Raw genomic sequence first — 23,748 nt, forward strand, 5'->3', positions numbered from 1 at the left:
TTTTGATATATTTTCACACCCTGTCATGAAACCATTGATATAAAATATGTACTTAAACTACTCTAAATAAAATTTAAGTATTTTAAATGAATTACATAAAATTCTCAGTTCCAATCACAATTATCAAAAAATTTATATTAAAAAGAATAACAAGTAAAATTTAACTTACGGAAATGCAGAGAACACACATTGCCATTACAATTTTCTTCTGTTCTTCGCTTTATATCCTTCATTTTGTTTTTACTTCTTTGACACCCGTTGATGAACGTAAATAAACGGGACGAAAGTTTGTCTAGTAAAAAGATCGAAGCTGTTAGTTTTTTAACAATAGAGCTAATCTCTGCATAACAACTTACTTAAATATTTCCGATCTCGAGATGATGTTTCTTAGAATTGTTTACGTTTGTGTTTCTCAAGGACTTCTCAAGTTTCGGCTCTCTTTATCTCGAGTATAGACCATAGTTTGTCCCTTCGTGCGGCTGCACAGTTCGATTTTCGACTCGTGCGTAGTCATATATCGAAGAATATATCGAAATAAAAGTTTTTAAATTTACACTAATACGATTTGTTTTAACAGAAAGTACATTCACGTAAGCCACATATACACAAAATTTCTTTACATCTGTTATATTATTTGCGCTATTTCGCTGCAATAAATGCTATAAAAATATTAAAAATATTCACGTTCGCGAATAATACATTAAGTGCCAGTGAAGTGCCATCAGTAAAGTTAGGTAAGTACGCGTGCGATAATATTTGAATTTCGAAACTACTTGTTTATTGACAGAAAATGTATTTTTATAATTATAATAATTAAATAATTAATTTCTAATAACATTTTCAATCTTATTTTTCATTGTATTTGTTTTACTATAATGTAATTTTACTTTTATAGCTACAATGAGTAATGCAAATTTAAATGAAAATTAATGAGAAAACAGTGTAATGTACAAAGTACATATTAAACATGCCAAGAAAATATTTTTTACACTCAATTATCAGAATGATACTTGGAGTTTGTAAAGTGTTTTATTGAATATAAAACAACATGAAAACCAATATAGCCTTGAAAGAGTTAGCACATTAAAAAAAAAGTAATCTTCAACAAATAAATAATTTTTAAACTGGTTGCATACATCACAGCAATTTCAAATTGAGAAAAAATAATGTGTAACGAAATGTCTGCTAGGATGGTTCCTAATATATTAAAAAGAAATTCAAAAGTGAATAGAAAAGTTTGTCCTCAACTAAATGTAACAGATAGGAACTCAGCTTTTGCGAATGAGAATAAAAATTTCTTTCAAGAAAATAATTGTTTGAAGAAAGAAATTAAACATAAACGTCTAACGAATAGAAGGAAACAAGGACTTAGCTTAGTTAATGTATGGCATGAACTTCCTAATTGGAATATTTGCTCTATTGTTGATGACAAAGAGAAAATGTCAAATAAAAATCTCTCTACATCAATGAAAGAAGATGTTAGCACAAATCAGAGAAAATTAAGACATTATACTAAAAAACAGGACAAACAAGATGAGGTGCCTATTTATAAAATTGAACAACACGAGAACCAATTTCCACAATCTCACAATGTATCACTAGATTTTTCTGATTTTGTTTCATCTTGTTTGCAAGAAGTAGAATCTGTAGATTTACATAATTCAATTGATTTTTCAAGTAATGAAATATTCAGTCAGTTTAATTATGAATTTTACGGTGAAAGTAATTCAAATGACTTAACGGAGAACTATGATTCTTTATCTTCAATAAATGAATCTTTAATGTCTTCTGAACACTCAAATAATGACACCTCACTTTTGGATGATAGACAATTGAACCAGTCTTGTGATTCTTATTGTAATTATTGTCTTGAAAATTGCGTTTCCAGTTGGATATTAGCTAGTGAGGCAAATAATAATACACTTCAGAAAGACAGAATGTTAACAGCAACATATAATCAAAATAAAATTGATTCACCTAATAATTGCAACTTAAATACAGACATGCATAATACATATTTGATGAATGAAACCTTAGGAGGAAATAATAGCGAGAGAACTACTTTATTAATAAATTACCTTGATAATATTGACCAACCATTAACAGAATTAATAAATTATAACAATGAATATGTCAGAGAGGAAGTATTTAAAGAAATTATAAGTTTTGATCAAAGACAAACATGTGATATTTTGACTGACTTTAATGATGCTGTGTTTGAATCTGATTTTGATGCATCTTTATTCGAATCTGAAAACCAAGGAACAAATAAATATTCAACAGATATACTGCAAGCTGCAGAAGACTTCGGATATAGTTTAAGTAATGAAAAGTAAGTGAATTGCATATGTTTATCCAGTTTGGAAAGAATTTTTTTTATAAACAGTTATAAGATGCTTCTTTAGTATTCCTAGTCACCCATATTCTAATTTAGAGATATAAATTTCTAAATCCTAGTGTCTCTAAGTTCTGAAGATCCTTGTACACTCGGCTGTTTTATACCTCCCAAATTCTGCTTCTATAATTTTACTAAAAGCATGAAATGCACTTGTAGATTTCAGTGTCCATTATGTTCACTAACATTTTCGAATGCTCGCACACTGGCAATGCACGAAGCGGCTGCACATGGAGGTAAATGCTAAAAGAAGAGTCACAAAAATTAAACTTCATTCGGTGTGTTTTTTATTGAATTTGCTTTTCAGGTACGTACGTAATACTTTGCGAAAGTTGCGGTAGGCTTTTCAATCGAAAATATCATTTCAATAGGCATTTTATTCATTGCGGTCGTTTCAAAGAACCGTACAGATGCGATATGTGCATAAAGGTGTACAGGTAAAAAACTGGACAAGCGTCTTCAGGATTACATCTTCAGTGTCCTAAAACTTTGAAGTAATATTGATGCAAATTTCTTTTTAGGCACAAGTCATCTTTGGTTCATCATTTAAGAGAGACGCATCACGTTCATTATGCTCATCATCATAAAACCAAATTCACTTGCAGCGTCTGTAAAAAGGTTTACAGTAAATTTGGAGCTTTTGAAAATCACATTAAAAAGCATCAGAATACGTCTGATAAATTGTTACATTATTCTGATGATTTATGGGGAGGAAGGAGGGGTAGACGTTTAGTGTAAGTATTATAGTGTTCCTATCGTTTTCAAATCTAAAATAGCGCAAATTCAGTATTGTCGTATTATTACTTTATCATCAAACTTTAGTTTTCGTTTATCTTTAAATATTGACTTAAATGCAATTCAGTTACCAAAGATCTTAAGTTCCTATACTTGCATTAGCGCAATACTTTTTTCCTGATTATATTATTTTTAACATTATTTTAATATTATTTGTTAATTAGTATAAGATGAGAATACTTGTTAGAGATTATTTATGCGTTTCGAAAGCTTTGCGAGTTACAGTATTCTTTTTATATCAGCTGGACTTATATATATTTTATTTCGCTCTGTTCGTAAATTATATCTTGTTCTCACGTATGTTTTATTAATTTTGACAAATGTTTTAAACTTTATTTTTCTATTTGTATTTCGAGTGTAAGTAATACAGTGTTACTTAGAAAGTATCTTATTATTTGGACCAGACTATACTTTTGTTACAAAGTATGAATAACTTAATTTAAGTGAAAAATTGACCACAATTATTACCGAGTTTTTACTCAGGATGAATTTTCTTATATTTTTCAATTGTTACAACTGAATATTAACATTTGTTTCAACGAACAATGTAAGAATTATTTTCATCACTTATCTGAAATCTTCAAAATAAATGAAATTTAATTTACTTATCTAAAATCTTCCATGTCGCAATTATTGTATTTTTTTTTTTTTTTTATAAAAATAAAGACAACATCGTAGCACTTAGCCCAATATCGTTCTCTAAAGATTATCTTTCGAAAAATCTTTAGAGATCGATATTGATTACCAGGTCACACCACGTGGAGGTGGCTACGATAGTGACCCACCCTAACTCCAAATCCCTTCCACCCTCCAAATGCAACATCATTTATCAGAAGGATAAATGAGTTCTGACTCTACTTAGCTCATAGGCTCGCATATACAAGTTCTTTACCACAATCCAGTAAAGAACTTGTATCACACACACACATACATACATTAACTTAATACTAATCGCATGGCATCTCACACACGCACGCTTAACTTATTCTAAACGCCGCACGGTACCTCTCATTCTAAGATTGCACTCAAATAATCTACGTCGAAGTCAAAAAGCAAAGGGAAGAAAAGAAAGTTAGAAGAACTTTCTACTAAAAGCAAAGAAAGTTAGAAGAACTTTCTACTAAAAGAGAAGAAAGTTAGAAGAACTTTCTGTCAAAAAAGGGGAACAGTATTTTTCGCCAAGTGAACCTTGCTTTCCATGGGTCAAAGGGTAGTCCATAGTGGCTTACGTGAACCACGACAGCAAAGATGAACCGAAGATACCTTTGGCAAGAACGAGTGATACACCCCAGTTGGCGGAGGGTTCCCATTTCCCCCAGCGCTTTCGCGTCTTACTACAGAGAGGATACCCAGACCGTGATGCCCCTTGGCAGAATGGCGGCGGATCGGGGAGGCACATCAGAGTATGAGAGGTGCCAACCCCGATCCGCCCCGCCGGGCAAAGAATATCACTCGCGCTACACCGGTACTTGCAGCTCACCTCTGCCGCGTGTTCACAGCGCTATGAACCCCCAATGATCCACTTGGGCGCAGAACGATTGGCAAAAAATAAGTGGGTATACTACAAGCTAACGCGTACAAAGATTGAGAATTGAGAAGATGAGTGCAAGTTGGAATGAGAGGTACTTACAGGGACCCACCCGCCCTGCCCACGAGCACACTTAACTTAAAATTAACGCACGCATAAAATTAACTGAGAACTAATGCATTCATAAAAATAACTTAAAAGTAACGCACGCATCCCTCGATGATCCCTTGATGATCCCTCGATGCTCCCTCGATGATCCCTCGATGGATGTCTTCAATGATGACCTATTCATTACCTACAGAATAATTAGTCGTAACAACAAAAAGAGGAAACAGGGAGGCAAATGCAATATTAGTAACATTATAATGTTTAGACATGCACAATTTATGATAACATACAAAATTCACATTAACATTTTCGGAATAAAAAAACTCGAGTTCACTCAGTAGAAATACACCTGTAAAATATGCAATATACTTGAGAAATATTCAATTACTTAATTAAAATGAAAACCTGAAACATACAAATACAATTAAGACACATATGAATAAATAAATTTCTTACATAAAATTAAAACCTGAAACATACAAAAAGTAATTAGAACAAATATGAAACATACTACAATAGAAAAGCCCTAAATGTGCCTTTTGTTCTAAAATTGCGCTCGTATAATGTAAAACTAAATAAAGAAAAGGGTAAAAGAAGAAAGTTGGAAGAACTTTCTTTTAAGTTTAAAGCAATTGATAATAAAAATGATAGGTTACGACTACAAACTAATATCTAACAAGATAAAAAATTGTCGTTGAGATGAGTGCAAGTTAGAACAAAAGGCACTTACAATTTGCGCAAGTTTTTCGTCACGTGTGACGAAAAACCTGCGCCCGAGCCCACCCTTCCTCCCACAGCTCGGAATTAATGTAATTTAGATATGAAATTGACAAGTTATAATCGTAGCTCTTAGCTCGATATCATTTTCTAAAGTTAATTTCGTGAAAAATATTTAGAAAACGATATCGATTACCGGGTCACACCACGTGGAGGTGGCTACGATAGTGACCCACCCTAACTCCAAATCCCTTCCACCCTCCAAATGCAACATCATTTACCAGAAGGATAAATGAGTTCTGACTCTACTTAGCTCATAAGCTCGCATATACAAGTTCTTTACCACAAATCTGCAAAGAACTTGTATCACACACGCACGTATACATTAACTTAATACTAATCCCATGGGATCACACACACACGTTTAACTTATTCTACACGCATGGTACCTCTTATTCTAATATTGCACTCAAATAATCTATGACGAAGTCAAAAAGCAAAGGGAAGAAAAGAAAGTTAGAAGAACTTTCTGTCATAAAAGGGGATCAGTATTTTTGGCCAAGTGAACCTCGCCTTCCATGGGTCAAAGGGTAGTCCATAGTGGCTTACGTGAACCACGAGACAGAGATGAACCGAAAATACTGGCAAGAACGAGTGACACATCCGCGGAGGGTCTCCCATTTCCCCGCCGCTTGCGTTTGAAGCAAGTCTGACCGCAGAGAGGAAACCCCTGCCGTGAGGCGGCAGATCGAGATGGTTCATCAATCGATCGGCCCCGCAGAGATGTGTCCCTGGCGCTACACCAGCACTTGCAGCTCACCTCTGCCGCGTGTTCACAGCGCTATGAACCCCCAATGATCCACTTGGGTTCGGAACGATTGACAAAAATAACTGAGTATACTACAAGCTAACGCGTACAAAGTTTGAGAATTGTGAAGATGAGTGCAAGTTGGAATAAGAGGCACTTACAGGGACCCACCCGCCCGCCCACGAGCACACTTTACTTAAAACTAACGCTCGCATAAAATTAGCTTAAAATTAACGCACGCATCCCACGAAGATCCCCCGATGATCCCTCCATGATCCCTTGATGATCGATGTCTTCAATCTTCACATATACGCATCTCACACATTCACTCATTCATACTATAATATGTTACAATAGACGCAACTTAAAATTAACTCAAAATAATCTTAAAATTAACGCTTAAGTTGATGAAATTCCTCGAAGGAAGTCTTCAATGATGACATATTCATTACCTATAGAATCATTAAGTGTAACAGTAAAAAGAGAAAGTAGAGGAGCACATGCAAGATTAGTAACATTATAATATCTGGCATGCACAAGTCATGCTAACATGCACAATTCATGCTAACATGCAAAATTCATATTACCATTTTCGGAATAAAAGTGAAATAAAACTCAAGTCGACTCGATAAAAATACGCAAATAAAACACACAATATATTTGAGAAATGTTCAATTAGTTACTTAAAATAAAACTCTGAAACATAAAAATGTAATTAGGATAAACATAAATTATTAAAATAAAAACCTGAAACATTCAAATATAATTAAAGCACATATGAATAATTAAACTACTTACTTGAAATAAAAATCTGGAACAGAAAAATGTAATTAGACACATAGGAAATATTAAATTACTTACTTGAGATAAAAATCTGAAACAGACAAAAAGTAGTTAGACAATCAAAAATCAATGAATTACTTACTTGAAATAAAAATCTGAAATAGACAAAATATAGTTAGACACATATGAAACATTACTTACTTAAAATAAAGATCTGAAACAGACAAAATATAATTAGATCCATATGAAACATTACTTACTTAAAATAAAAATCTGAAACAGACAAAAAGTAATTAGACAAACATAAATCAATAAATTACTTACTTAAAATAAAAATCTGAAACAGACAAAAAGTAATTAGACAAACATAATTCAATAAATTACTTACTTGAAATAAAAATCTGAAACAGACAAAATATAATTAGACACATATGAAACATTACTTACTTAAAATAAAAATCTGAAACGGACAAAAAGTAATTAGACAAACATAATTCAATAAATTACTTACTTAAAATAAAAATCTGAAACGGACAAAAAGTAATTAGACAAACATAATTCAATAAATTACTTACTTGAAATAAAAATCTGAAACAGACAAAAAGTAATTAGACAAACATAATTCAATAAATTACTTACTTGAAATAAAAATCTGAAACAAACAAAAGTGATTAGACACATATGAAACAACAAATTACTTACTTGAAATAAAAATCTGAAACAGACAAAAGTGATTAGACATATAAAACATTGCATTACTTACTTGAAATAAAAATCTGAAACAGACAAAAGTGATTAGACAAATAAAACATTGAATTACTTACTTAGAATAAAAATCTGAAACAGACAAAAGTGATTAGACACATATGAAACATTAAAATGCAAAAGTAATTAAGGCATAAAATTGACGGAGCAAGAAATGAAATCTCCCTTTATTCGAAACGAAACTCTTAAAAAATAGAAAATACAATTTTGAAAACCACAACTCCGAAATAAAAAGACGAAAAAATTCAGAAACTTTAAAAGTTGAAATAAAATCTCTTTGAAAACCTCAAATTTAAAATAAGAACCAAAAGAGATTAAAAACTTCAAGACCGAATAGAAATGATGAGGTGAACCAAAGACTTTGACACTCGAAATAATATTCTTGCATGAAATGAAAGAGAAACTCTACCCAAAGTACAGGTATTAAAAACCAAATGATAAAGTAAGAGAGAGAAAGAAATAAAATTTTGGAGAGTTTGAAGCTAGAAACAAAGTCAGATAGAGTATTAGTGGCCCTATCAGTGAGTACAGGATGCAGGACACATACCATTCACACACTCACGCATACTATAATACATTTTAAATGCCCTACATGTACCTCTTATTCTAAAATTGCACTCGAAAATAGAACTTAAAAAAAAGCAAAGGGATATGAAAGAAAGTTGGAAGAACTTTCTTTTAAATTTGGGGAAATTGAGAAAAAGTAACAAACTATTACTACAGTCTAATATGTAAATTAAAAAATTGTGGGAAAGATGAGTGCAAGTTAGAATAAGAGGTACTTACAAAGTGCGCAAGCTTTTCGCCACAAATTGTGACGAAAAACCTGCGCCCGAGCCCACCCTTCCTCCCACAAGCTCGGAATTAAAACACTAATGCATTAAACAGAACTTACCAAAAATTACATTCTGAAACAGACAAAAATTTGTTAACACAGAAATTTCAGAACAGAGAACATAACTTACCAAGAATTATATTCTGAAACAGACAAAAATTTATTAACATAGAAATTTTAGAAAAGAGAACAATGTATGAACTTATCAAAAATTAAGTTCTGAAACAGACAAAAGTTATTAAGACAAATGTAAATTATTTCATTACTTACATAAAATAGAAAACCTGAAACAGACAAAAGTAATTAAAACAAATACAAATTATTCCATCACTTACTTAAAATAAAAATCTAAAACAGACAAAATTTTATTAGCCTATACAATTGTACGAAAAGGAGTGAAACGACACTATGGGGAGACAGAAAACACAATAAAAATTACGAGTTTAACATCAGTCAACAATAAAACAATTTATACAGAATCAATTCCTGAAACAGAGAAAAATAATTAACACATAAAATTGTGAGATATTAAAATCGCGAAGGATATACAAATCTCGAAATAAAATCGCGAAGGGATACAAAAATCTCGAAATAAAATCGCGAAGGGATTCAAAAACCTCGAAATTTAATCGCGAAGGGATACAAAAGTCTCGAAATTTAATCGCGAAGGGATATGCAAATCTCTAATTTCAAAATTTAATCGCAAAGTTACACAAAAATCTCTAATCGCGAAATTTAATAGGGAGGGCATAAAAATCTCGAGTCGCGAAAGGATATGCAAATCTCTAATCTCAAAATTTAATCGCAAAGTTATACAAAAATCTCTAATCGCGAAATTTAATAGGGAGGGCATAAAAATCTCGAATCGCGAATAAAATCGCGAGTGGCTTTGCTCATAAACATTTGAGCAAAACTTGACGATACATTTTGTATCGTTCAAAAAACACATGTAAAATACAAGAAAATAATAGCGAGCATAGCGACAAAATGACTGTCCATCTTAGAATCCTAAGATGGACATTCATTAATAGTTCCCCTCTTCTTTGGCAACTTTGCCGGGGCTCTTCGGCATATAGCCTCTTCTCTCTTCGGCATTGCCTCACAAAAATCACTCGCGAATTTTTACGGTAACTCGGATATTCTTTGCTTTCAATTACATAAAATCTCAATTTCGCTATCAATCTCCATAAACAGATAGCAGACAATTTTATAAAAATAAAATTGCACTACTATCCATTTATTTCGATCGATAACAAAATCAATATTTTATGTAATAGTTAGTTTAGTAAGAAAAATAATTATTCAAAATAAAAATACGACCAGCGATTCTCAGAATGCGCTGTCCGTAAAAGAATATCCGAGCAGAATATTTTATTTCACTTCACTTCACTTCACTTTATACTTCATTTTTGCAGTCGGATCTAGAACCCGACTGCGACTTACAAACTAAAAGGCCTGGCCTGAACGAACAATCGAGTTCAAGAGAATATTAAATAAATTCATATTTAATATTTTTCTCTTCTCGATTTTTCGTAAACCCCCCAGATGCAAGCATCTCACGTGTAAGAGAGGAGGACAGAGAAACGTGAAAGCTTGCTCTGGCCCTACCTACTTAAAATTAAGTCATTCACACCAGAAGTAAGCTACCTGCCTGCCTATCGCTATATTTAAAAAATTGCAAAGTCCATTCTCACAAAAACACACTCCACGGTTCTCACACATACCACCCGGGTGCAAAAAAGCCTAATCCTAGGGAGTACGTCCCGGGACGTCTCCGACACCCGAGTTCAATACTACATTCACACTCTAAGTTCATACCTTTTTGCTGAAATCGATCGACAATCGACAGTGAACATACATATTTCATTTTCGTACTCTTTAGAATATTCAATGTAATATGTACATGTAATAATTTAAACTACTAATACAATTTTCTAACTTAATAACTTTATATAATTTTCAAATGACTCTACTTGCATTTTGTATGCATTTTCAAATGACTCGACTTGCATTTTGTATGCATTTTCAAATAGAATTTTGCAAAATTAAAAAAATAAATCTATAGTTTAATCGACACAAGGTCCACGACCTAACCACACACGCACGTGTAACTTGTGTCGATAATTCACTGTCAATTTGTCGATCGCTAAACATCTTAAAACTAAACCGTGTCCACCTGCCCTAACCCATGCGAGTAGCATCTAAGCACGCGCATGAGTATAGAGCATAAAAATGAACACGGCCACTTGTATTTTGACCTACCAGCTTTCTTCATGTGTGCTGAAAATCCTGAGCTAAAAACATGATTAGAAACATGCTAATAAAGTGTCTTCCAGCAAAAATTGACTCTAACTTTAAAAAATGTTCAAAATGGAAAATGGAAGAACACTTTGCAAAAATCTAAGTATACGATTGTTTCATTTTTAACAGATTTGTGATATCAAAGTAAATTTCTAAATGACTCAAACATTCGTAAATAACTTTGATATCGAAATCTGTTTCTCGCGATACTTTCTTGTACATTTAATTAAAAAATTTTCACGCATACGTAAAAATTGAAAGTGACTCGATAATTATATGAAAATGACTCGACAATTACTGTGAAATCGGAGGGTCATCCGACTTCTATGTACTAATTTTAATTTTAGATTGAAAAGAAGTTAAAACGCGATGTACAAGAAAAACCTGACCTGAGCTAATAAATGAAATAAACAGTTTGTACGAATTTTACACGATCGTACAGTCGTGGTCACTATGCTCGCAAAATATAAAATACAACCAGTTCCCGTGTCGCTTCGGACCATTCGTCCTACGACATGATGGGAACCGGAGGAATCGTAAAGCATGCGACTCACCGATCGCTGACTTGCATCACTGCGATTGATACATCTTACAATTGGTCCACGGTTGCTGCTTGGCTCTCAAGTTTAGCTTGGCTCAAGGTTGATCGGATCGATTGGTACAATGAGGGTTAGGCAGGTAGTCCCATAGGTCCACAGAAAAGGCCTTCTGTAAGCACACAAAAACCACAACGATTAATCAGTTTGAATTTCGAATAGTATTTGTTATTTTTCAACGTATCTACTGTACTTGTACAAACATGCATTTTCAAATTTGTGACATACAAACTACACCATAAAACTCAGAATGTTTGAAAAAGTATGAAAAAATGTGTAGGTAACTGCTTTATAAAGCATGCTAAAGCATTTGCAAAATTATACTAATACACATAGGTGACTACACCATTAAATGCATTGAAACATTTGTAGTAGCATGTCAAAACACATAGGTAGCTGCACCATAAAACATTGTAAGTAATTCGTAATAGCATGCACTATCACATGTAGTAACACATAAGCAATCACTTTGACACACGTATAATCACACCATAAATCAAGTTAAAATTTAAAAAAAAATAAAAAAAATACACTAAAACACGTAAATAATCGCACCATAAAACATTCTAAATAATTTGTAATAGCATGCACTATCACATGTAGTAACACATAAGCAATCACTTTGACACACGTATAATCACACCATAAATCAAGTTAAAATTTAAAAAAAAATAAAAAAAAATACACTAAAACACGTAAATAATCGCACCATAGAACACTCTAAATAATCCATAATACCATGCAGTATCACATGCAGTAACACACTGGTAATCACTTTGACACATGTAGAACAACACCATAAAACGCGTTAATACACCCCCACATGTTTGTAAAAAATCACGATAAAACACGCTAGGCATAAGCACTAACACTTTAGGTAACACTGATATAAGCATACAATCGATTAATTAAATCCTTGACTCGTACCGGTAAATGTTGTGTTGAGTGACCCGAACCCCTTGGCAGCTCCGATAAGACTGATGTCTCCGACCTTTCTCAAGTGCAAAGCGCCACCGATGATTGGCAATTCGCGGTGGCCAATTAACACGCGAATTTTTCATGAACCAACCAGCGGTGCTATATTCTACTGCTATTGGCGGAGAATTGCTCGAATGAATTCCATTCCAATTTTTGGTTATAATAACTATTTTTTAATTCATTTGTTATTGTTAATATTGAAATTTACTGTTTTTATTAATTTTCATGCGTGAATAAGTTTCTTTAGTTACTACGTACTAAATAATTATAAATTACACATTTCTTTTAATTTTAATTTTGTAGTAATTGTTAATAACATTGTTATTATATCTGTGATAATTTATATTTTTATTAACATTTATATGTGTGTACGTAGTTAATTTTTTTTCAATTATTACATTTTTGTGTGAGGAGTAATTTGTGTAAAAAACTTTTATTTATTTATAATTTATTTTTACATTCTAATGTACATTTTTAATTCAAGTATCACAGCATTCTAATTCGTAAAAAAGATATAAAAAATTATAATCTATCACAAAATTATTAATTTACAAAATTTAACGCTTTATTATTACATGTTTTTTACAACTTATATCTACGCACGCTCTTTGATAATAATAACATTATCAAAATAAATAATTACGCTTTTTCGGTAAAATAATATATTTTTATGTGCTGTTGGTATTTGCAAATTGTTGTACGATTACAACAAAATTAGAAGAATTGTGCTACAATGAGTGTAAAACTTTTTATTTAAAAATTGATAAAAGCGCATTTTGTGAATTATAAAAAGTAGAAGTGAAAAGTAGAAAATTACGTAATAAAACAGCTATGAAAAATGAAGATACGGACAATATCATAATTTCATATCATGTAATATGAACAATCCTACATTTCCCTCCACTTTTGCAATTTTATTCAAATTTCATTTAAATTTTGAATCGCGTTTTCAGTTCGATTTGCGACCTCTATCTTTCAACCACAAAAGGCGCTGTAATACAAAACCAGCCACACTTGATACAGTAGAATGCGACACTAAAATGATAAATAAGATCTTATATTTCCATGTACATGAAAAAAAGGCATTGCATGTAGTCTATCTTAAAATCTATTCGTGATTTTATATCTTATCTACAAAGATACAAAATTAAAAATTTTGAACTACATTCGTAATATTCGTTACCGACATTTCGAATACTACCAGTATCATACCGACCAATCCTACGCTTCGTTTCATCACGTGACGCGTTCGCACGCAAGATGGCGCACGTGACGCGCCAGCTGATTGGCGCGTCGTCCGCGACCAAGTGTCAATCTCTTCGAGCAGGTGGTGCTCGCGTCTCACCGCATTTGTAATGGCGTGCGACGGCTAGGAAAAGGGCAACAACGCGCACGAGTGCTCGGGTTTTTCGTTGGTTGTAAAAACGGAAAAGTGCGTTGGTGAGCGGGTGTCGTGACAGTATCGCGAAAATGACAGCGACGTCGAGTATCCTGCCGTCGTATCAGCGGTTCGTGAACGGTGTGCCGGTGCCCCTGTTCTCGAGACGGTCGTTCCGTCCGCGTGAAAAGTATCTGATCCTACTGGTGTTTTTGACGTTCGGTGTCGTGTGTTTCGGTACGTTCTTCTTTTTGCCGGATTTCCGCGCTGGCACCGGTGGCGTGGCAGTGAACAGTGTTTACCGTGTTTACCAGCACATACAGAAAGCGGGACCGGAGTTGCTTATACCGGCGCCACCACGTCTGCAAGGGGGCCCAAAGGGGTCCATGGGTCATCCGAATGCTGTGCCACCTGGACACGAGGGCATCGATCATCAGGATGTCCATCTGATCGAGGACAAACAAAAATTGCAGGTTCGCGCGAAGTGTTGTTACGTTCTCTCGACGTTGCGCTTCCTTCGACTCCTCGATACATCGACTCTCGATTTCTCTAGCCAACTCCGAAACCGCGCTCAACCTGTTCACGATTTTTTCAACTCCCGTTCGAACGGTATGTTGCTCACTGGTTTTGACATTGATCCGACGTTTAACTTATCGAGAACGTGTTCTCGTTCTGGAGCCACGTTCTTTCAGCTGTTACACGCGATTCCTGACCTGTTTGTTTACACGCGGCCATCGTGACGTATCACGGGCACACGTGAGTTTTCCTGTATACGTGTTCATGTAACGGATAGAAAGTTCTCACGGTTTTGTGATTCAGAGTCCTTTGCTAGACTTTCCTGTTGACTGTTAAAGGTCAATTTAAATTAGATAACGTCACTTTACGTATTCAAAGTAAAGGTACCCAAGTTACACGTATAAATGTATGTTTAATATACACGCTTTAAATATTTAATATAAGATACGTTTCTTCATGAAACGTATAAAGTTTCATTAGGACACCCTGTATGTACGTATTGAGGGAAACGTTCGCGTAGAGGGGGTAGCTATGTTTACGTTATGTCGGCGTTGACGTTGAGTGTAAATGGAGCTTAAAGTGGTTGTGTCGCGGGAATCAAGTTTAAAAGATAGGACGTTAGTTAATTTGACAAATTAATATAACTCTGTTAGGTATTTTAATTGTTATTGACTAAATTATCTTCTCGAATTTTACTTGTACTTTTATATCATTATTATATCTACAAAAGTATTTTTTAAAGTTTCAAACTTTTCAGAGTTAAGTACAGTTTGACAGTTTGCAAATAGGAGGGTTTGAGCATTTGTGAATATAGGAATTTACAGTATTGGGGAATTTGGAAATTTAGAAATGTAGAAATGTAATTGGAAATTATGGAAATATAACAATTTGGAAATTTGGAAATTTAAAAAATTTATAGTGGAGATTAGAGAAGATGGTAATTTGGAAATTGGGAAATTTGAGAATTCTAAAAATTTGTAATGGAGATTAGAGAAGGTGGTAATTTGGAAATTGGGAAATTTGAGAAGTCCAAAAATTTGTAATGGAGATTAGAGAAGGTGGTAATTTGGAAATTTGGAAATTTGAGAATACCAATAATTTGTAATGGAAATTAGGGAAGGTGGTAATTTGGAAATTTGGAAATTTGAGAATTCCAGAAATTTGTAATGGAGATTAGAGAAGGTGGTAATTTGGAAATTTGGAAATTTGAGAATTCAAAAAATTTGTAGTGGAAATTAAAGAAGGTGGTAATTTGGAAATTTGGAAATTTGAGAATTCCAAAAATTTGTAATGGAGATTAGAGAAGGTGGTAATTTGGAAATTTTGAAATTTAGAAATTTGGAAATTTCAAAAATTTATAATAGAAATTACAGAAATTACTAATTTAAAAATTGATAAATTTGAGAATTAAAGAACTAAAAAACTTAGTAATTTAAAAATTCTCAAAAGAAGCTTACCCACTATATCTAAACCTACACATGACCCATCCTGCCTCCCATGGTTATCTCCCGTCGTGCTCCGATTACTATTTTGAATCGCAGCAGTGGAATCCGATCGTTGTCTCATGATTTCGTTGTTTCGCATACAACTCCCTTTTTATTCATTCGCGTCGTAAATAGCGCGAGACACGCAAAACTGTAGATTCAGCCCACATATCGCGTGGTCGTAAAATTTTCAGCGGCAACCAAAACTTGGAGTCGTTTGAATCGATCGCGTTACATCGTGCGATTTCTCGTCGCCGTAAATGGTTATCGTTACGAGTGCGGATGGAATAGCGAGCGAATTACAGACTCGTGAAACGTAACTGTGTGAACTTCGTTGAACGGGATCGAATTATCTAATTTTTCGTCGGCATTGCAGCCAGTGTCCCGCTCGCGAGAACGAGTTTTATCAACGCTAATAGACTCTCGGCCTAAAATTTCACAGCACAATTTCCGACGCATCGACCCTCGTTCAGACACTTTGCTTTGACCGGCTCATTTATAGGGTGGTGTGAAAGTACATATTAGATAAGGAAAAGTAAAGTTATACTTTGCTTTTGTACTTTCGCTTTGTGTAAGATAAGGCGTTGACGATAGTAGTGTTTGAAGTAGTGGACGGTTTTTAAATATTGTCAGTTATTCAATGTTTGTTAGGTAAGCTTCCCAGGTGGCAGTGTTAAACTACGCTTTTTTTGAGCAAACGAATGTGTGCATATGTTACTTTGTAACTTCTGAATTTTATGTTTCACTTTTTTTAAGTAAAAGATTATGTATTTTGTATATTATTTTACAGACTTTTTAATTTTTTATCAAGTTTTTTATTGTTGAAGTTACATCATTTTTGTCTCATTTTTATGCTGTCAAATATATTTCAATTTTAGGTATAAAATTTATCTTATTTTTACATGTAAGATATATCTTATTTTTGTACTATAAAATATATTTCATTTTTATGTATAAAATTTATGTTATTTTTATATATAAAATTTATCTGATTTTTACATACAAAATATATCTTATTTTTATACTATAAAATATATTTCATTTTTATCTATAAAATTTATCTCATTCTTATATACAAAATTTACCTTATTTTTATATATAAAATTCATCTTATTCTTATATATAAAATATATCTTATTTTTGTACTATAAAATATACTTCATTTTTATGTATGAAATTTACCTTACTTTTATATATAAAATTCATTTTATTCTTACATGTAAAATACATCTTATTTTTATACTACAAAATATGTTTCATTTTTATGTATAAAATTTATCTTACTTTTATATATAAAATTTACCTTACTTTTATATATAAAATTCATCTTATTTTTACACACAAAATATACTTCATTTTTACACATAAAATATACAGTACACAAAAAGCTTAATATTAATATAAACATAAAGAAATTTTTCATTAAAAATTGATCTGTGTACTTAAATATTAGTTACCTTGTACTTCGCCCTAATTTCATTAAACGAAAGATGGAAGATACAAGGATGTTTTGTGTTTTTAATTTGGTTCTCGAGTGTGTACGATCGTGACGAAAGCGGTTTTCTAAAGATGATGAATGGACAAAGTACAGAATCTGTACAGTTGCAATGGCGATTCTAATTAACGATGACGAGCCTGAGATTGCAGTTCGATTTATGGACCGATATGAAACGCTCGTGAATCAAACCGTTTTCGCGTTTATTCGACGTCGACGCCCCTTGTTCCGAAATAATAGAATTTATCGCCAATTCATATTCAATTGCATCGCTCGAATGTTTAACGTTGCAACGTAAACTTAATTTGCATCGTTTTCGTTCACTTAATTTGCAACGCCAATATTTATAAAGTTCATGTACAATCGGTGGAAAAGTTTGTATCAAAACTTCTCAATGATTTGTAGCGTTTGTGCAGTTTTATGTTTGGTGATTCATTCATAGTTTGCCAGATGTAACCGTGATCCTTGTAATTTTAATTGCAAATGAGAATCGTTTGACTTCACAGTTATGAGATACTCTTCATTAAGATCGAGTATTATTAGAAACTTCAAATGTTAGGTTCTTACTTCTTGCTTTAAAATTAGCATTAGTCTGTTTTTCAAAAATATTTAAGCTTATATATTAACCTCTTATATTATGATGTATCAGTAACGTCAAAACTGACTAATATGCAATATTCAAGCAGACAAAGTTTAAATTTCATGTCAATTATGCAGTCGATTATGCAAATTATAATTAGACTTGAACTCCAAAGTATAAAACTCCAAATTCGAATAAAATCAATAACAGCTGAGTGCGTAAATCCGAAAATACCCAGTTACAAATTAAGTATCAAATATTCAGTACACTCGAATGTTTCCAGATGTCTTTTCCAAGCACAAACGATAAAGTTAACACTTGCCAAAATTATCTGACTGACGTGTACAGTTCAATCATATTGATCCACGATCGATTCACGATCATACGTGTTACGATTAATACACGTCGATTGTTGGACACGGTTTGCATAATCTGTTCCCGTGTGCAATAATCAATCATGATTTAGCGGGCTGGATTAATCGAATCAAATGTGGGCCAACTGGCGCGCAGTTGAAAGAGTTGTAACGAGACGCAAGATGTTTTTGTACGGGTCATTTAATTGGAAGTAATTGTATCAATGGAATGAGGACACTGATAATGTATTCCTTCATTTATATGGCTTGTGAGGTTGTAACATAGAATTCATCTAAATAAATTATTTTCAAGTTTATTTTTTTTGGTGGAAAATTATTTTTGTAAATAAATTACATGGTATAGTAATTATTATTTTTTAGCAGTAAAATATTATTCAACTCAATTTAGTAGTAAAGTACTACTAGTTTAACTTAATTTAATTTGTATTGCAGGATCATAGAATTTAATTTATTTAAATAATTTTCAAGTTTATTTTTTTTGATGGAAAATTATTTTTGTAAATAAATTACATGGTATAGTAATTATTATCTTTTAGCTGTAAAATATTATTCAATTCAATTTAGTAGTAAAGTACTACTAGTTTAACTTAATTTAATTTGTATTGCAGGATCATAGAATTTAATTTATTTAAATAATTTTCAAGTTTATTTTTTTTGATGGAAAATTATTTTTGTAAATAAATTACATGGTATAGTAATTATTATCTTTTAGCTGTAAAATATTATTCAACTCAATTTAGTAGTAAAGTACTTCTAGTTTAACTTAATTTAATTTGTATTGCAGCATCATAGAATTTAATTTATCTAAATAATTTTCAAATTTATTCTTTGTGTTGGCAAATTATTTTTGTAACTAAATTACATGGTATAGTAATTATTATCTTTTAGCAGTAAAATATTATTCAACTCAATTTAGTAGTAAAGTACTACTAGTTCAACTTAATTTAATTTGTATTGCAGCATCATAGAATTTAATTTATATAAATAATTTTCAAATTTATTCTTTGTGTTGGCAAATTATTTTTATAGCTAAATTACATGGTACAATAATTATTATCTTTTAGTAGTAAAATATTAATAAATTTAATTTAGCAGTAAAATACTAGTACAACTTACTTTAATTTGCAGCATCATAAAGACTGTCTGATTCAGCATGAAATTTATAGAAATTAAAGACTAATTGTATGTGAAGTTACTTTCAATAAACTTTGAGTTTTGCATCCATTACGTTATTTCAACTTCACAACTTCAGAAGTAATTATTAACTTAAACAAATTCATTTAGTTCTTCAAACTCAGTTCAATTCACTGTGAAATATCTAAAAATAATTCAACAGCAATTGCACTTAAAGACACTTTCTATAAACTTTGAGTTTTGCATCCATATCATTTGAAGTTTATAATTTCCTAATTAATTAATTTCTTCAAGCTTTCACTTCAGTAAAATTTTCTACGTATTTGCATAACATTTTCCAGTTCTCAAGAATCTCCCGTTATTAAATTTATGGAATCCGATAAGCGAAACGGAAAAATGTGAAATAATTAATTGGACGGATATTATCGTATTGTTATGCTTCTGTTGGCAGACACAGCATAAATCGAGATAAAACGAGCTGTGAAATAGTTTTATTCGAATCCGATACAGCGCTTCGAGCAGTCCTTATCAAACGAGATATCGAATCTGAATTTTATTATAACATGGTCATGGTATTGCAGCCAGCGTACAATCCAATCTGGTTAGTCACCGCAGTGAGATAACGTTTAATTAAAACACAAGAAATAAAAATGATTTCGCGTGCTGCATTATTGATCGGGAGGAAAAAGATGGTGTGGGAAACTTTTTAAACGGACATTTTTGTCAGGGTAATTGATCGAATTAAGAACACCTATTATTAACTAAAGTATACATGGCTGAGTTTACGTTAAGTAGGGGTTACTTAATCGTTATGTTATTAATTACGAAGGGTAATTAGGTGCGAGTATAAAAGTTGCGAACGCGTTTAATTAGGGTCGAAATAAATTTGTTGCTCATGTTTAATTAGCAGGAGGCATGAATAATTATGGCGGATAATTAACAGGTTTAGACATTTTCTGCTGTTAAATATTTCAGAATTTGTTACTTTCGAGTTTGATCACTTGCAGATATTACGTTTCTAAATTCCCAAATTTTTAAATATACATGTTTGAAGATTTCTAGGTTTTCAAATTTGATGATTTGAACGTTGCGAGTTTTAAACTTGAAAATTTGTAAAAGTGGAATTTTTAATTTTGCAATTTGTAAAATGGAATATTTTAATTATACAAATTTGTACATTTGGAATTTTTTATTATATAAATTTGTAAAAGTAAATTTCTAATTACATAAATTAGTAAATCTGAAATTTCTCATTACATAAAGTACATTTGAAAATCCCAAATTCACTAATTTCAAAATTTAAAGAATTTCAAATCTCCCACCCTAAAATTTCTAAATTCTCAAACCACAGTATTCTAAACTCCACAAATTTCGAAACTCATAAACTTCAAATTTATAAATTTCCACATTCATCAAAAATAAAATTAGCAGTAATTGAAACTAGACTCTGTACAAAACTTCTACATAGAATCCATGAATCACCCCAACAAATAAAAATAAAAATACAACTTGTCGTTCGAAAATTTGTAACGGACGGATGATCGAAAGTCGAGAGTGTCGCGGAGCAGGTTGGAGCGTACAAAGCGAAAGAAGCGCATTTTTGTCGAGTCGAGATTGCATTCAGATGTCGGTGTTCGGATAAATACGTTGCTGTGGGGTCTCTCGAGTGGACCAGCGGAAAATTTGATTTCCCTGAAGAAGCCAGGAGTAGCAGGGATCTCGTTGGACTCGACGAGGATTTTGTATAAAACCGCGTGTAACAGAGGTCGAACGGAAATGGAGTGGAAAATGGATATCTGACGGGATCGGTTGTATCCTTGAAAAATCGTATTGCAAGCATGCAAATGTTCCGAATTGAATGGAACCGTTTAAACGAGAATGTTTCGTGATTCAATCGTCTCACTGAAACTTTCATCTTCTGGAATTGATTTTGAATAATCAACATTTAGTAGAAATATGTGAAAATTAGTTAAAGAGAAGCCATTTGTATTTTGGTCCATGTAGATCCAAGTAGGATTGCTAGGTTAATAAAAGTTCTGGTTCTTTGGTTTTTCTTGTAATATTTTTACTGATGACTTAATGTCTGATGGATAGGAATGAAAAGGATAAATCATATTAAACAGAAAGATTTCAGAATTACTTGTAGAAAAGGTATTTTTAATTTGGATCACATAGATTCAAATACAACAGCAAGGTTGATAAAACTTCAACGTTCTTCTGTTGGTCCTATAACATTTGGGATTAATGGCCACATTAGTGGACACCCATTTCCTAAATAATCAGTCAGTCTCCCTTATAACAGTTTCAATGATCGAATTAAGAACACCTATAACATCTGATGCCAGAAATTAGAAGGTGAAACTACATTAGGTACAAAGTATTTCAAAATATATTACTTGTAGAAAAATCATTTTCAGTTTGGACCACATAGACCTAAATACAACAGCAGGGTTGATGAAACTTCACATTCTTCTGTAGCTCTCGTAATATTTCGAAAGATGACCTGATGTTTGACGCCAGGTTTAAGAATAAACCACATTAGGCAGAAGCATGTAAAGGCATATTACTTGTAGAACAGCTATTTTCATTTTGAACCACATAGACCTAAATACAACAGCAGGGTTAATAAAACTTCACATTCTTCTGTAGCTCTCGTAATATTTCGAAAGATGACCTGATGTTTGACGCCAGGTTTAAGAATAAACCACATTAGGCAGAAGCATGTAAAGGCATATTACTTGTAGAACAGCTATTTTCATTTTGAACTACATAGATCTAAATACAACAGCAGGGTTGATAAAACTCCACGTTCTTCTGTTGCTCCCATAACATTTGGAGCTAATGACCATATCAGTCGACGTCCATATTTCTAAACAATCAATCTGTCATATATTTCCAAAGATGTCCTAACATCTGATGCTAGGGTTGGAGCTTGTGATTTTCTACAAGAAAGTGAAACCTGCATCCTATATTAGGATGTGAAAATATATTACTTGTGGAAAAGATATTTCCACTTTGGATCACATAGATTCACACACCATCAAGGTTAAAATGTCACGTCCTACTTCTCATAATATTTTCAGCGATGTCCTGACGTTTGATGCCAGGAATAAGAAGGTTAAAAGTTGAACATGAATTTCAAATAAATCCACCCATTTAGATTATTCAAATGCACGTCCAAACTTCCAGACAATGTCTCCGAGTCTAGACGCGGCTTTAAATGAGTGATGACACTCTTTCTGGAGTGACCTAACCCTCGAGAGACCAACATGCTCGGATTAGTTAATGCAAAATTCGTTCATTGTATTTGTTGTGATTGTACATCCTCGATGAATTCGGAGGAATAACACCGTCATCTGACAATGTCGAGCCGCGACTTCATCTGACCGCGTTTCAGGCGAAAATCGACGAGGAATACCAGCAACAGAAGACGCTGGAAAAACCGGAAGTGAACGTTGGTGATTCGCGTGTGCGTGCGAGTAGTTCGTCCTCGTTGGTCCTTCACCGGAAGGACGAAGTTCTGGAGACAGTGCCACCAGCGCCAGCGGATAAGCTGCCTTTAACGGTCGGGGGAGAGGACAAGGACCCCGTCGCCAGGGAACGAAGGGATAAGGTGAAAGAGGTGAGTTTTTTCCACGACATTTTACTTCAAATTTTATGCTTCCGCTATTTCACTACATACTATGTACATTTCCGTCGAAAATGAGATTTATATCAGAATTTATGTTAACCTTTTTTAGACCAAAGTTAAATTTAGGTTTCTAACTTTTTGGATTAATTTGGGTTTATGAGGCTTTCTGATGAAATCTGGGTTTTACAGTTTTTTTCGTCAAATTTAGATTTCTAAGTTTTTGTAATATAAGCTGGATTTTTTAGGTTTTTTGTTAAATTTAGATTTTTTAGTTTTTTCATTAATATTAGATTTTCACATTTTTCTAGTATATTCAAATTTTTCAGGTTTTTCTTTAAATTTAGATTCATGAGTTTTTCCAATAAAATCTAGATTTTTTAGTTTTTTCTTTAAATTCAGATTTATGAGTTTTTCTATTAAATTCAGATTTTTCAGTTTTTGCTTTAAATTCAGAATTTTTAGTTTTTCCATTAAAATCAGATTTCTCAATTTTTCCACTAAATTCAGATTTTGCAGTTTTTTCTTTAAATTTCGATTTGTAATTTTT

General features: G+C 32.5%; 2 protein-coding genes across 4 annotated transcripts in view; both read left to right on the forward strand.

Annotated features, from left to right (window-relative positions):
- Positions 1 to 288: 288 nt before the first annotated feature.
- Positions 289 to 3,785, forward strand: LOC105662608 (uncharacterized). 3 transcript variants are annotated; one of them, XM_012286542.2, is made up of 6 exons: positions 289 to 502; positions 578 to 734; positions 896 to 2,332; positions 2,555 to 2,631; positions 2,703 to 2,832; positions 2,917 to 3,783. In XM_012286542.2, the coding sequence occupies exons 3-6, from the start codon at positions 1,167 to 1,169 to the stop codon at positions 3,131 to 3,133; spliced, it is 1,590 nt and encodes a 529-aa protein (XP_012141932.2). In that variant the 5' UTR covers positions 289 to 502; positions 578 to 734; positions 896 to 1,166; the 3' UTR covers positions 3,134 to 3,783. The 3 variants fall into 3 exon arrangements, with proteins under 3 accessions (XP_012141932.2, XP_076389323.1, XP_012141933.2); XM_076533208.1 differs by having other exon boundaries at positions 289 to 734; positions 2,767 to 2,832; positions 2,917 to 3,056; XM_012286543.2 differs by lacking the exons at positions 2,555 to 2,631; positions 2,703 to 2,832 and having other exon boundaries at positions 289 to 734; positions 2,917 to 3,785.
- A 10,132-nt stretch (positions 3,786 to 13,917) lies between these two features.
- Positions 13,918 to 23,748, forward strand: part of alpha-Man-Ia (alpha-Mannosidase class I a) — a 627,691-nt gene continuing 617,860 nt past the window's right edge. Inside the window, exons 1-2 of the mRNA XM_076533836.1 lie at positions 13,918 to 14,460; positions 22,968 to 23,192. Coding sequence (XP_076389951.1) covers positions 14,080 to 14,460; positions 22,968 to 23,192 — 606 coding nt within the window. The 5' untranslated portion in view covers positions 13,918 to 14,079. The remainder of the gene's footprint in view (positions 14,461 to 22,967; positions 23,193 to 23,748) is intronic.

This window comes from Megachile rotundata, chromosome 7 (assembly GCF_050947335.1).
Source record: "Megachile rotundata isolate GNS110a chromosome 7, iyMegRotu1, whole genome shotgun sequence".
Lineage (NCBI taxonomy): Eukaryota > Metazoa > Arthropoda > Insecta > Hymenoptera > Megachilidae > Megachile > Megachile rotundata.